We start from the raw sequence: 16111 nt of genomic DNA, 5'->3' as shown, positions 1-16111 counted from the left end.
GTGGACTTTTATAGAATGTGTACAAAGGACTAATGTATAAAAAGCCCTGGAAAGATAGGAAGGAGAAGATAGTGAAGCACTTAAAATGCCAGTAAAGAAGTTTACTGATCCTGAGATCATGTAGTGTTTCCTGAGGAGGGAGACAATATGGTCTGAGGTTTTAATGTGAAGCACTGTTCAATCATGTTTAATTCTTCCTAATCTCAGTGGACCATAGCATGCCAATCCTGTCCATGTGCTTCTCTTGGCAAAGAAACTGGATTGTCAAAAGAGTCAATGACAAAATAGTGAAGAACTCCTGGGCTAGATGAATGTTATCCCCCTTCCTGTCTGAGATTTTGTGATTCTCACTTAAACTTCTCAAGAAAAACATAGGCAGCTAATTGCATTGGATCTGGAGTCCAGAAAACCCAAGTTCAAATTTGTTCTCAGACAGTTGCTAGCTGTGTGACTCTTAATCAGCCCCAGGTTCCTCAACAGCCCAATGTAAAGATAGCAGCACCTATTATGAGGATAAAATAAGATATTATTTATAAGGCACTTGGTAATTCTTCAAGTCCTGTAAAATGTTTATTATTATTATTATTATTATATAAACTTTTTATTGAAAAAAATCTGATCTCTGATGAGCTTTCTAAATATCTTATTGCCTTGACTAATGCTTATAATAGAGTGCCTCAATGAATGAAGAAAATTAGCTAATTTTCTTTCATTTAAAATTGCAGGTTTCACCATCACATTTGTTAACGGCTTCAGTGATGTCTGCCCCTGCCTCTCTGGCTGTTGCTAAATTATTTTGGCCTGAGACAGAAATTCCTAAAATAACTCTCAAGAATGCTATGAAAATGGAGAAAGGGTAAGTAGGGGTTATTCGTCCATCTCTCACAAAGATTTATAAGACCTGTATAACCTGTCTGCCTCAGTAGAGCAGTTCCCTGTTTTGCTTCCCTGGGAAAAGAATAAAAAGAAAATTCCAAGTATGGTAAAATCTCAATTAACCAGAACATTCAGGGAATGATATATTCTGGTTCATTTAATTTTCCAGTTATCACTTAGGTTTAACCAGAAATCCTTTTTTTTTTTTTATTTCGACCTTCTTTGCTGAAAATCTTTCTAAACGTAATAATCTAATTTCCTGCTTTGGAAAATATAGTACAGTGAGTATAATTGAATCTCTTTGATTAAGGAGCTTGCAGTGCCTCAGGGTGGTGATCATTCTGAAGATCTGTTCTCCTTGAGATGTAGCATTGTAGGCAATTGGCCTATATGAGAGCTGGTCTGAGGATGTACCTGGAGAGGAAGGAAAAAAAAAAAAAAGAAAGAAAGAAATCATCTTTTTCTCTGTTCTTGATCAATCAGCAATAACAATACAAAAACTATATCTCAGTTGATTGAGACTTCTATTTGAGTAGTCATTAATAGTTTTTGAGTTAATTTTTATTCCAAATGTTACAAGCAAATGTGCAGAGAATCAGATACATAAGCCACTTTAAAATTATCTGTGGCACTTCTGCTTTTGCTTTGTTTATTATTTTTAACATCACATTCATTAAACATATCTGACACATAATAAATATATCACAATAATAATAGATAACATATAAATATACTACATATGTGTATTCAAACATTATATATAAACCTTAAAATGTTTAGGTTTGCAAGCCCTTTACATATATGGATCCTTAAATAAGAATACATTAATTGAATCAGAGTATGAAACCTTCCTCAAAGGACTGAAGAAATCCAAAAGAATATGAGCCTTAATTTAAATACACCAACTTGACATTTTATGAGAATACATCTGAACAAATATATGAAGTATATATACTTGCAATATAAAATGAAGATAAAATCATAGCTCTGGAGTTAGAAAGAACCATCTAGCTTAATTACTCTCCAACACCACCCCTTCGTTATCAGAAGTGAGATTTGAATCTAGATCCTTTGACCCAACTGAGAATCAAACTGACCTTTTTGCTGAGGAGTGATGAGGCTTTGTTCCATAATGGATATATATATATATATATATATATATATATATATATATATATATATATATCCATATAAGGATAACAAAATCTGTTTCTACAAGCAAATACTAATCAAAATAATAACAATAGTAATAATCAAACAATGAGCCTTCTATCAGCACTGAGTTCTTTCTCAATTCTCCTCCCCAAAAAAACATATTCCTGGAAAACACTTAAGCCAAATCAGGTAGTTTTGGGTTTTTTTAACTTAAGGTACAACATGAACTAAGCTGGCATATGTCTCCCTGAACTTAATAATTATCTATCTTAACCTTAACAACATGGGGTTCTAAAATGCACAAAATTATATAACAAAATAGAAGAGTTCTAAAATGTACAAAATTACATAACAAAATAGAAAGGAGGTTGAAATGCTGAGCAAAATATTTTCAAGGTAAGTATTTACAATTTGCCTTTACAAATAAATGCAATAGGCAGGCCTCAACTGGTAATGAAGCCTGTTGATTCAACAAAAGAACAGTTTCCAAACTGTACTTCTAATTCACATTCCTGAGATATGACTGCTTGAAATATGACTCAGTTCTATGAGGCAAATATTTAACTACCTACTTTGTGCTCACAAAAAGAATCAGTGTTTTCTTAATTTGAACTTTTTTTTCTTTTTTTAAATTTATTTTTATAGCTTTTTATTTACAAGATATATGCATGGGTAATTTTTCAGCACTGACCCTTGCAAAAACCTTTTGTTCCAACTCTTCCCGTCCTTCCCCCCATCCCTTCCCCAAGATGGCAGGTTGACCAATACATGTCAAATATGTTAAAGTATAAGTTAAATACAATATGCATATATCTGTCCAAAGAGTTATTTTGCTGCACAAAAAGAATCAGACTTGGAAACAGTGTACAATTAGCCTGTGAAGGAAATTTAAAATGCAGGTGGACAAGTAGAGGGATTGGGAATTCTATGTAGTGGTTCATAGTCATCTCCCAGAGTTCTTTTGCTGGGTGTAGATGGTTCAGTTCATTACTGCTTTATAGGAACTGATTTGGTTCATCTCATTGTTGAAGAGAGACACGTCCATCAGAAATGATCATCATATACTATTGTTGTTGAAGTATATAATGATCTCTTGGTCCTGCTTATTTCACTCAGCATCAGTTCATGTAAGTCTCTCCAGACCTTTCTGAATTCATCCTGCTGGTCATTTCTTACAGAACAGTAATATTCCATAACATTCATATACCACAATTTATTCAGCCATTCTCCAATTGATGGGCGTCCACTCAGTTTCCAGTTTCTGGCCACTACAAAGAGGGCTGCCACAGACATTTTTGCACATTTTCCCTCCTTTAAGATCTCTTTGGGATATAAGCCCAGTAGTAGCACTGCTGGATCAAAGGGTATGCACAATTTGATAACTTTTTGAGCATAGTTCCAAATTGCTCTCCAGAATGGTTGGATTTTTAATTTGAATTTTTTAAAAAATGTATTCTTTTAGCAATATCTCCAAGACAGCATATGGAAAAATAGATATACTACTGCATCATTGGAAGAGCTATGAACTAGTCCAATCATTCTGGAGAACAATTTAGAACTATGTATCCATCACCCAGCAAAGCAACTCTCAAAGAGCACAACCGAAAAGGAAAAAGACTAATATGTACAATAACATTTATAGTAGCTCTTTTTGATGTGGCAAAGAATTGGAAACTGAAGATATGCCCGCCCATCAATTAAGGAATGACTAAACTATGTAATTGTGATAGATTATTATTGTACTTTAAGAAATGACTAAGATAATGGTTTCAGAAAAACCTGGAAGACTTATATGAGCTGATGCAAAGTCATTGGAAAATGTATTTAAAACTAGAAAGATGTCAGAAATCCTTTAGCAGAAAGATTCACACAGGATCTAGAAGAACTTGTTTTTAATAATAATTAATAACTGCTGTTCATTGTAACTCATTTTTATTTTAAGCCTTTAAAAACATTTTTTTGAGAAAGGATCTCTAGACTTTGCCAGACTGTTTAAGGGGTCCAGCACAGAAATAAGGTTAAAAAACCTTGTCTGGCCAAGCCCAAATTAAAACACTGAGAGTAAGAAGATTAAGTGGTTTTCCCAAAATCATACAAATAATAAATAGCCAACTTGGAAATCAAACTTAGCTTTGGTGCTCTTTTCATTGTATCACAATGCTTTCCTTTAATAGTCTATGATTTGTATTGCAATGGGTATCATATTTTTTGCATTTATATTGATGGGGCAGAAGGTAGAGGAAGAGAGAGAATTTGGAACAGAAAATAAAATTTATTTTTAAAAAATAAGTCTATGATTCTAGATTTAGAAGAAATGAAAAGTCAGCTGAGAGATTTTGAAACAAATCTTCAACCTGTGTGGCCTCTGCTCCATTGCTTCTCCCTCTCCAGTAGTCCAATAAGTAAACTCAGTATTAAAAAAATTGTTAAGCCCTTGTGATATGAAGCTCTGAGAATACAAAGACAAATATGAAATAGTCTCGTTCCTTGATGAGTTTACATTTTACTAAAGTGGGGAAGGAATAGAAGATTTATATAGAAATGTATGTAAAAATGTTTGTGGCAGCCCTTTTTGTAATGGCTAGAAATTAGAAACTGAGTGGATGTCCATCAGTTGGGGAATGGTTGAATAAGTTATGGTCTATGAATGCTATGAAATACTATTGTTCTGTAAGAAATAGTCAGCAGGGTGATTTCAGAAAGGCCTAGAGAGATCTACATGAACTGATGCTGAGTGAAATGAGCAGGACCAGGAGATTAATATGCACGGCAACATCAATATTATACTATGATCAGTTCTGATGGATGTGGCTCTCTTCAACAATGAGATGATTCAGGCCAATTCCAATGGTTTTGTGGTGAAGAGATTCATTTGTACCCAGAGAGAGGATTGTGGGAACGGAGACAAGTTCACAACATAGCATTCTCACTCTTTTCATTGTTGTTTGCTTACTTTTTATTTTCTCATTTTTTTCCTTTTTGATCTGATTTTTCTTGTGCAGCAAGATAATTATACAAATATATATATACAAGAATTGCGCATGTTTCATATATATCAGATTACTTGCCATCTAGAGGAAGGAAGGGGGGAAATTTGGAACACAAGGTTTTGCAAGGATGAATGTTGAAGATTATCCGTGCATATATTTTGAAAATAAAAAGCTTTAATTAAAAAATGTATGTAAAGAATTTGAAAAAAGACAAAGCACTAGAAACCGAGTGAGAATGGGCATTGGGGGGAGGGGTTGAACAGAGAATTCTTCACAGAAGAGGTAACACATGAGCTAGACTTTGAAGAAGGGGAAGTCTCCACAGAGGGTTGAATGTGAGAAGGCATGCTGGTTGTGCAAATGCTTGGAAGAGGTAACTATGAAGAGAACTTGATTAGAGTGGAAGGAAGAAGAAAATCAATAGAGTGAGAACAGCTGTTCCTTCATCTGCATAATGAGGGAGTGGATCTTGAGGATTCCTTCATACTTTAGAACTATGAAGCTCCAGGAGGCTGAATAAGAATCCTGAGAAAAGGCTGTTGTTTGTTTTTCTTTTTCATTTTTTTTTCCTAGTTCATGCATCCTTTCTGCAGTCTGGTAAAGTTTATGGACCCTTTCTCAGAATGATGCTTTTAAATACATAAAATACAATACACAGAATTACAAAGAAATCAATTATATTAAAATAGAGTTCTCAAAATATTTTTAGAAACCTGTTCATAGACCCTAGGTTAAGAACTCCTAAATTGGAAGCCAAGCAAATGTCAAGAAATATTAGGAAAAGCATACAAGAGGGTTGTTAGTAAAATCAAATGTTACAAAGACGTTTAGGAATGAAAAATGACCAGTGAATTTAGAAATTCACTAGTTAACTTTCAAAGAGTAGGGTTTTAGTGGAATGATGAGGCAGAAATTAATCTGGAAAGGTCAGTGTAAGCTTTGATTAAATGGTTACCAGGGTCTAGGAACTATGCTAAGATGCCCTTGTGGAGCTCACAATCTAATGAGGAAGAGAACACTCAAAAGCTAGTCTTCCTTGAAGAGAAAGACATAGTGGACATTCTTTAAAGAAATCTTTTTTTTTCTTTTTTTAGTGAGAGGAAGAAGAGACCAGAGTAGGGAGAGACAGAAGGTTTTTCAAGAGGTAGGAAGGGATTGAAATAATGGTTTTAAAATAGTTTGGTGAAGATATAGACAAGGTTTGAGATTTAGAGGAAAGGAAATAAGGTCTCAAAGAAGTAGAGTTTGCCGGAGGCAGTGTTCTGAGACTTCTCCATAGAGACAGCAATTCTTTCTGTCAAGGCAGGCATTCTCATCAAAACTCTGCTTTGGCTACCTCCATCACTCACTGTGTAGTCCTCAGTTGACCCAGAAATGACTCTTTAATGTTGCATTCTCTTTTCTTGTTATAGGGACTCAAGAAATCTCCTGGAAGCTGCAAGCAATGGAGCCTCCGCTTCTATCTCCCTGGTGGCGAACATAGCTGTGAACATGATCGCCTTCCTAGCTCTGCTGGCCTTTGTAAATTCAGCCCTTTCCTGGCTAGGAAACATGTTTGATTACCCTCAGCTGAATTTTGAGGTACACTTTTTTCCAGACCTTTTACTCCAGTGTTATTGTTTCTGAGTGTGTTAAATAACTATTTGAAATTTTAGGTTTTGTGATAAAGACCAATATTCTGCTACTATATAGCATAAAGCTTCCAGCATCCCATCTTTTCTTATATGCATATTCAGTTTAATCTGGAAAATAAAGAAAGTAAAGAAAAATAACTTCACCTTCATAAGAGAAAGGGGGAGACAGAGAAAGGGAAGGAAGAGGGAGAGAGGAAGAGGAGGAGGAGGAAGAAGGGAAGGAGCGAGCAGCAGCAATTGAAGGGAATCAATTGAAGGGAAATAATCAGACAGAAAGTAAGGATTAAGTGCTATGGAAGTAAGAGTACATTCCTGGCTTTGTGCAAAGGCACAGAGAAAGAAGATAGAATGTTGGGTAGAGAAAAGCTAGAAGTCCAGTTGAATTATAGAAAAGAGTAATATGAATTAAGATTGGAAAAGTACTATAGATGAGTCATATAGAGGAAGACCTTAAATTTAATTCTATATATTAAGTCCTTTCTAATACATCTCCATCTTTTTATTCCTCTCCTGTACACCACCACTTGAACAGTCCCTAGACCTCCCCACCCAACCTTCCATGAAAGCACCTTCATATTTCAACCTACCTTCTTGTGACAAGCAGGTGCTTGGATTAAATCATGTCTTAGAATAAGACTTACATATAAGGCTTAGGCTGAGGAACTAATAAATAATTGAAATTTTTGGATCCATGATTGCTTAGAATCATTATGTATCCTCTGGTCTTGTTTTTGTAGGTGATCTGCTCCTATGTCTTCATGCCTTTTTCTTTCATGATGGGAGTTAACTGGCAAGACAGCTTTCTAGTTGGCCAACTGATAGGATATAAGACTTTCTTCAATGAATTCGTAGCTTTCCAACAGCTTTCAAAGATGATCACATTGCGTAAACTAGCTGGACCCAAATTTGTAAATGGTGTGCAACAATACCTATCTGTGAGTACCTTGGGATCTCAACTCATTGGATGAATATTAATATGCCAGTTTTACTTGTGTTTAATGTTGTTTTTTTTAAGTTGTCAGAACAGAACTACTTCCGAGCAGTGTAGGAAGAGACCCAAAACCACATTTGTCTGAGAATTTAGTAATGAGCTTGTCATTTAGTAATAAGCTACGTCATATTGAGATGATATAGGAAGAACTCTGAATCTGCAGATTGAACATTTATGAATAGTCATTGAATAAATTCAACTTTTCATCACTTCCTCCCTGTGAAAACTTAGACAAGCCACTTAAATTTTCTGAAGCCTCAGTTTCCTCATCTGCAAAAAGAATTGTGTTGGATGAGCTAGAGTATCACCATATCTTCACCATTCTGACGAAGGTACTTTTTGCCAGCTCCACAGATATGATGACTCGGTCAAGGTTATACAGCTAATGAGCTGGAGAGTAGAATTAAAAATCTAGTGCTTTACTACCCACCCTTTATAATGTCACAGGGTATAAGAGTCCCATCCCATGTAGTTCAGCTCCATCATTTTAAAGATGAGGAAAATGAGATCCAGAGATGAGGTGATTTGGCTAAGTTGAGACAAATAAGAAGTGTCAGAACTTCTTGAGCTAAGGCTAGCTGGCAGGTACCATGACAATAAATGATCTCTAAAGAATATGAGATTTAGAACTAGACAGAATTTTAGAAGTCTTCTAGTCTAGTTTCCTCCATTTTACAGTTGAGGATACTGTGGCCCAGAGTGGTTAAATGATTTGTTTGTATGGGAAATGAGTGAGGACCACAACATGGCATTTCCACTCCTTCTGTTTTCCTTCTCAGGTTATTTTTACCTTATTTCTAAGTCTGATTTTTCTTGTGCAGCAAAATAACTGTATGTATATGTATACATATATTACATTTAACATTTACTTTAACATATTTAACATGTATTGGTCTACCCGCCGTAGAGGGGAGAGGGTGGGGGGAAGGAGGGGAAAAGTTGGAACAGAAGGTTTTGCAAGGGTCAATGTTGAAAAATTACCCATGTATATGTCTTGTAAACAAAAAGCTATAATAAAAAAATAAAATAATATCAATAGAAAGACAAAAAAAAAATGATTTGTTTGAGGTCATATAGGTGGCAGTTAATGGGGTTGGAACTTGAATCCATTTCATCTCATTCCAAATCCAGTGTTATCCTGTTGTACTTTTAGACAATAAACAATGAAAGCTCAGAATCAAGATCCAAAAAATTATCAGGGGAGAGGAAACAAGCCAAGTGGTTACCTCCTACTTGAACTTTCTGAAATGGTAGCTGCTCACGACTAGTGTTGTGGTTTCACTTTGATTTGTGGCAGTCCGAAATGTATATTTATCTATTTACTTATGGAACTTTCTTTTTTCCATAGCTCTTAAATTTACAATATTAGAATTGGTATTTTCCTGCCATAACCAGAAAGTTATTGTAAACAACATAAAACTAGTGACATTAACTCAAAATCAAAAGTAATACTACAATCCCATATAGACTGCTTATAGACTTCTGTTGCCAGCTGGAAAATTCACTGGTCCTCAACATGGATTAATAAAATCAGGTTGTTTAATCAGATAATCCATTACCTAAACATAGAATTTTTCCCAATCCAACCAATTCAGAGTCAGTTACTCTTGACTAATTTGCGAAAACTAGCATAAATAAATAAATACACATTGGTCAATAAATGACGTTTAAATCTCTAAGCTGGTTAACAAATTCCCCACCTTTCCATGTAACATTCCTACAATGCTTTTAGATATGTTCAAATAAAATTTTTCCAGATGCCCCAAAGTCTAGGCAGCTAAATAGCACAGTAGATCCAAGCACAGGACTAAGTGTGAAGAAGACCTGAGTTTAATTCATTCTTTGACACTTACTAGTGGAGCTAGTCACTTAATAAGCCATTTATTTATTATTTTTCTTGGTTCCTCATTTGCAAAATGAGAATGATAGCACTTGCCATTTGGAGTTGTTGAAGTTATATAAGTACTTTGTGAACCTTAAAGCTCTTTACCAGAGCTAGCTATTATTATGAAAGCAATATAGTAGAATAACAAACCTTAATTCTCTTCTCAACCATCTCATGCACAAGAGAAAAAGAGGGCACCAGCGTGGTTTTTCCATTGTTATTCTACTTCCTACAAATAACTCTGAAGCATAAAATTGGCACTTTTTTTTATCTCCTACATTTCCTGATGTTAAATCAGGGCTTGATCTCCATGATAATCATAAATCTTTCCTGATGACTAATAGCAAATTCTACTAATCACATCTTAGGGCTAGATACCTTCTTTTAAAAGTTTACCAGGACTTATACAAATAGGAGATTTTGTTTAACATGTTTTTGTTTTCTTTTTCTCAAGTTTAAACTCAGCCTGGTGCAAAAGAGCAATCATTAAACAAGCTTATAGATTCTCAGTAAACTCATTCCTTGCACACCTCATACCAGGAGGTGAACTGATAAGGCTTTCACCTAATCCCGTTTGTTCTATTAAGTAATTACCAATTTTAGGTTTAATATGATGACAGTAACTCCAAATAACTCACTTAACAATTTTAGAATTTTCCTGATAGCCAAATTTCCTCTTAGTTTTCTAACAAAGATGAAAATATCCAATTCCTTAGATTACATTTACAAAGCACTATAAAACAGGATTAACAAGGCTAAATAAACGTTCCACTTTCTTTTAGCCGACAGGGCCCTCAGAAGTCTGACTGGAGAAAAGATGTCATTTTAATATAATTTAATTAGCTAACTCTATTTCTATAGCACCCAGCTTGTCCAGAGTGAAAGTCCACAGGAAAAAGTTAGGCTTTTCCCCTTTTTAAGGTGGGTGTCAAGGATGTTAAGAAACCTTCCCAGAATTCAACAACAGCATAGAAGCTTTTTTGTTGCTGTTGTTACTGGCTGAATTTTAAATCTTTCCAGGTAACAAAATCTAGCTTACAAAACAAACATGACACAGACATTCTGCACAGAGACGCAGACACAGACAAAAATGGCATGAAAGAATAGTCCCATCTTTGCCAAAAGCCATAAAATTTCTTTATCAAAATCCATCCTATGGTGTCTAATCTCCTCTGGCATCCCAGAGAAGGGGGACCTTAGAGTGCTTCTTTTCTAACAATCTGTCAATGATTCTAAAGTCTTCTAGGCTAGAAGTATAATATTTTTTCCTTTAAACTTTAGGGAAGATATGATGTGATATCTGTGATCTGAGATCCTCTGACCTTAGAGTGCTATTATTCTAACAATCTGTCAATGATTCTAAAGTCTTCTGGCTTAGAATAGTCCTACAAACATTGCTTTCTCTTAGTTATATAATCTGCTGGTCAGTGATAACCAAGCTGGCAGGAGGGAATTTCTTTACTGTGTTTGACCTAGAAGCTATACTCCCATCAAGAGGGCCTACCAAAGGCAGCTCAGTAAAGTCCACCTGAAAAGTTCTGATTCCCAGGGGATTTTCTCCTGCTAGTGCCTGGTGCAGGGCAGACTTATTTGTCCTTTGACAAATAAGGCAACCGTCCACTAGGTAGCATGCAAGGATATACAGGTCAGAAGATAAGAACTGGGTTCAGAACAGGTTTTGGAGGTCCCAGTGACTGCCTCCTACTTACCTTATTCTGCATTTTCAGTCAGATTTACCATTTTTACCATTACAGTTCTCCTGGGCTCTTAACTCTCAGGCTAATCATTTCTCCTCTTCAGACAAAGGTGGAGCAGCTAGACTTAGGGGAAATTAGAGGATCAAGACCAACAGAGGGTCAGCCCTCGCAGGTTCCTCATTCCCTGCCCTTCTTGCTTCCTCACCTGCAAGACCATCTCCTCTAACCTCAAAACAATGACCAGATTGATGCCCATTCACAAGTACAATAGCTGTGCTCTCGGGCAGTAAGAAGTTTTTCAAAACTTGTAGTAACAATATAGTGTGGGCTAGTTCCATACCCTTACTGTTGACCCTACCCTTTTCTTCCCAAATTTTTCCAAACATGCACCATTCCCCAGGCTTACTTAGAATCAGTATGAACATTCCCTTCCTTTTCCAATAACTTCAGGGCTTGATTGAGCATAAAGTTTACTCCCCTCACTAATTAGGTATCTCAAATATCCTTTTGAGACTCTGAGTCTCCCTAGGTAGTTTAGTCTTTTTTAACTTATTGCAAGATCTGGGTACCTAGGAGAGCTCTAAGTTTCCCCAAAATAGTTTCTAGTATTTGCCCAAGCAGATTAGGGTATTCTATATACTATATCCTATCACAATATACTAATGTTTTCTTCCAGTAACCAAGTCCTCCCATTTAAAAGGAGAGATATCCCTGCTTTCATGATCTAGCAGACAAGCCTAGAGAGCATCTTTTAAAATATACAACATTAAACTCAAAAGTTTGGGGTTCCAGACCAGTGTCACAAGGTATCTCAAAAGAATTTGCAGGCTTAAATCCATCTCCTAGTCAAGAGGCAAAGTTTATTGAAAGTAATAACACCATAACAAAAGTGGGCTGGAATTCTAAGGGAATTTCATCAGTGAAACAGAAGCAAGGAGATCCATTTATACAGCTCTCTATCATAGATATACTCATTCTGTGGCTCATAGGTAGAAAGAAGTGGTCTCCTGAAGGAGTGGTTCTTGGTTGACCAGATTATTCCTGACTAGATTCAGTCAGCAATGAATTGAGGAGTGGTCTCCAGAATCAGGCAGACTGGGTGTAGGAGTTTCCTGAGGTCAGAAGCTATCTAAGGAGTGGTCCGAATCAGACAGATTGGGCAGGGGGAGTTTCCAAAGCCAGAAGATTTAGGACTACTGACTTATTGCTAGAACAGAAATCCCCCAAGTCAGAGGACCCCAAAACCACTACTATATTTCTCTAGAAGCTATACCATTTCAAAACTCCTTAGTGGTTTCAAAAATCTTTCCCACTATTGTATATGGATCTGGATGAGAAGGGAGAACTATTTTATTAATTTTCCTCAAATCCTACACCAACTTATAGGATCCAACTCCCTTCTTAACTGGTATTAAAGGGATATATACAGGATTCTAGTAATCCATCCATTATTAATCCTTGGATTATTGGTTGTAATCCTTTTTTTCCCTACAAAGGAATGAGATATTATCTGACCTAACCACCATATTTGGGCTCTTCAGTCTAATTTTTATAAGGGTTATATTTACTTGGCCTCTGTTATGGGGTCAAGCCCAAACTTTAGAATTAATTCTATTTTCTTCTTCCTTTCTCAATTCTTCTAATTAGTATAATTTGAGTCCCCAGTGGTATCAATTGGATAGACAATTTGGTTACACTCATCTCTGGGACTAGTAGGAATTTCCCCAAAGTCAGTACCCCAGCATATTCTAATTCCAAAATCTCAGTAAGAGGTTCAATAAAAGTCTTTCCTCTTATACCTGGAATTAAGAGAGTTTTTTTGGACAATCTGGACCGGGAGCAATTGAGTTACAGAGGATCTAATAGCCCTAGTATCTATCAAGAAAACCAATTCCTCTTTGTAAATTTATCACTCTCTGGGTGGGTTCTTTCAAAGAGCCTCTGACACTCCTCCTTTTCTACTAGCAGTAGCTCTTTTGTTCCCTCTTCCCCTGTGGGTAGTCCTTCTTCATATTCCCTTTTAGTTCACAACTGAAACAAGTTAGTTGTGAGGAGTGGAGTTTTCTTGATCCTTACGCTCCCTCTGAAGAGGGCCAGGAGGAGAGGAAATAGTTAATGGTTTTAAATCAATTGAGATCCCTTCTTCTTCTGCTCCTCCCTGGGATGGAATCAAGGAAGAGAGTTCTGGAGCCAAAGCCTTAGAAGCTGGGGGGCACAGGGAGAAGGCAGTGTGAGAAGGGGTTCCAAGGATAGAATTTCTCTGGCTCCTCTCCCTCCTCCTTCAGAACAGATTGTCCCACGGGCAGCAACCACTCCTCAGAATTAGCAGGCTTCTTTGAATTTACCTATTGATTCAATTTTTGGCACACCTAGACCTTGGAAGATCTATATCTTGGCCAGAAGAATCTTCTCTGAGTAGGGCACCTGCCCAAACAAAACAGTATTTAACCATTTTATTTTTGTCCTTCCCTGTACATTTTGATGTGTTCTCCAGTTAAGACTAATATCCAGAAGGCTGCCTTCCACTATACTATTCAGGTTCTTAGAGCCAGCTACTTTAGATTGTTCCTTTCCAATGATTCACAGTATCTTGTCTTTTCTGATGGAGGACTCACCTGGTCTTATCCAAGGAAAATAGGGAATCTTTATGGACTTGGACCACCTAGGTTTTCCTCCAATTATCTGGATGTCTCACAAGTTATTTGGCAGAGGAGAGTTAGTCTCTCCCCTCCTACTCAGTTCTTGGCAGCCAAAGGGAAATGAGAGCTTTCTAAATGCCTAGATTCTCCCAATCCCAATCCCAGTCATCCAGATACCAAACCAGTTTTTGGCAGGATCTCTCCTCTTCTCACCAGTTTTTGGCTTTACCTGGGTTACATAATTGATTTGCTAACTTTCCTCAACTGGTTTACTTCCTGGGCCAAATTAATCCTCTACCTTTGCTAGTGCACTTCTGTTTTGCTTTCTCTGACTGTCTCTCTTCCGGGATTTACCTGATCAGAATGAGAGTACCTGAGCTGAATTCAAGGACCTGCCTAAGAATTCTGTACAAGAGACACCTCTCATGAACAAGAAATATCCTAGACAAACCCCCAAACTGTGTGGGACAGTATCATCCACAAAAACAATCATATAGATTTTCAGAGTAAGACAAAGCAAAAAAGGATTTATTAAGATTTTGCAATAAAGGAAGAAAGGGCATCTTTCATCTGACAAGATGTTTATCAGTAAAGAAGTGCAAAGCATAATTTCTAAATACAAGATTAAATAGCCTAAATAAAGAAGTCCCCACACTCCAGGCTGGCCTTTTCTCCCATTGTTTGGGGGAGTCCAGGCTTACATTCTAATCATGAAGATCTAACTCAGAAATAAAAGAATACAAGTCAATAATAATAAACTTAATTTAAGTTTCCCTAAAGAACTGATATACAAGCTATCATCATTTTTAAAAAGAAGTACTTAAATGCTATTTAAGGAGTAGTGGGAAATTGGAGGAGACAATCACCTGCAACTTTTAGCTCTAGCTCCATAGATTCTCCCACATATGTATTCTCCCACAGGTTCCCATGCTCTCAGTGGAAAAACAAAAATTTCCCAGCACAGAAAATAGTCTTTTGGTTGAACCTCACTAGAATATTTCACTGTCTCCAAGGTTGTTTAATACGCCTCTCCAAAAACTGCCAATATTATCTAGTGGGCTACTGGTACTAGTTAATTAAATATTTCCAGAATCTGAGAGTTGCTAAATTGCCAATTCAAGAGCATGACCAATTTTATAACATTCTATATCATTAATTGCATTCTGGGTTCAGGTGCACTGAACATTCCATGCTTACTCTGCATTCTTTGTGGTAATCATGCCCAAGGGCACTACAGAAGATGTATCTCCTATGTACAAGCCACCATTTTCTAATAATAAGAGTACAGAGAAATCTAATATCAGTAGGCCAGTTTAGCCCTGATAATTTTTATCTCCACAACTGACTTTATAAAACAAGTGACTTTCAGAACATACAATGTTTCCTATTAACATTAATTTATATGCAAAACTATTTAATCACTTGTTTGTTATCAATTATACCTGTAAAAAAATATGCAAAAGCATGGTAAATGAGGGGGAAAGCTTGTAATGTTATTCTTCCTTCCTTCTGGAAGAAAATCTGTGTTTTTATGGAACAATCTTGAAAAGAAATCTTATGCACATTTCAATCCACATAATAATGCACAAATTATAAAATTCATATGCCCTATTTCCTTTTGACTTTAATTTTTGAGGTGATTTAGAAACTCAAAATGACTGACATTTATAGTTATTCCTTCCATATTGTGGGGCTTAGAGGTGAAGTACTGCAAGCTGGAAAATCTGCATTAAAATTTTTGGCCCTCTCTTGATACCAGAGAAGTATGAATTTTTTCTTTTTTTTATTTACTTTCTGTAAAATTTTAGTTAAATATTTGCTCATGGGCTCTGGGTCATCTGCTGGCCTTTGCTTGTCTACAGCTTGGCAAAACTCCCCCAAAAATCTCATTTAATTTCTGAGGCCACCATCAATATCTTAAACTGCTTTGGGAAAAGCAGTTGTTAAAGGAATAACAATATATTTTTTTTAATTATCCTATTTGAACTTTGTCATCCAAATGCAAGTCATTAATTTCCCCTAGCAGATATTTTAGTTATGATGGACCCTAAAAGATACTGAGTCTCCTCTTTTGCTGACTGTCCAGTAGCAGCAGCAGTCTTCAGATAGAGTGAAAGAGAAGAAATAGTCAGAGACTTGATTCCCATATTGCCAGTGTAATGTTAAAGAGGGAAAAAATGCATTCATTCCAAACCCAAATAACCCCTGTTATATTTAGGTTAATTCACGTACATGGGCTTAAAC

General features: G+C 36.2%; 1 protein-coding gene across 1 annotated transcript in view; it reads left to right on the top strand.

Moving 5' to 3' along the window:
* The window catches only part of SLC28A3 (solute carrier family 28 member 3), a 138264-nt gene that overhangs the window by 107378 nt on the left and 14775 nt on the right, over positions 1 to 16111 (top strand). Inside the window, exons 12-14 of the mRNA XM_074280187.1 lie at positions 726 to 856; positions 6434 to 6602; positions 7393 to 7590. Coding sequence (XP_074136288.1) covers positions 726 to 856; positions 6434 to 6602; positions 7393 to 7590 — 498 coding nt within the window. The remainder of the gene's footprint in view (positions 1 to 725; positions 857 to 6433; positions 6603 to 7392; positions 7591 to 16111) is intronic.

The sequence above is a fragment of the Sminthopsis crassicaudata genome, chromosome 1 (assembly GCF_048593235.1).
Source record: "Sminthopsis crassicaudata isolate SCR6 chromosome 1, ASM4859323v1, whole genome shotgun sequence".
NCBI classification, from domain to species: Eukaryota; Metazoa; Chordata; class Mammalia; order Dasyuromorphia; family Dasyuridae; genus Sminthopsis; species Sminthopsis crassicaudata.
This window is presented reverse-complemented; position numbering and strand designations above follow the sequence as displayed.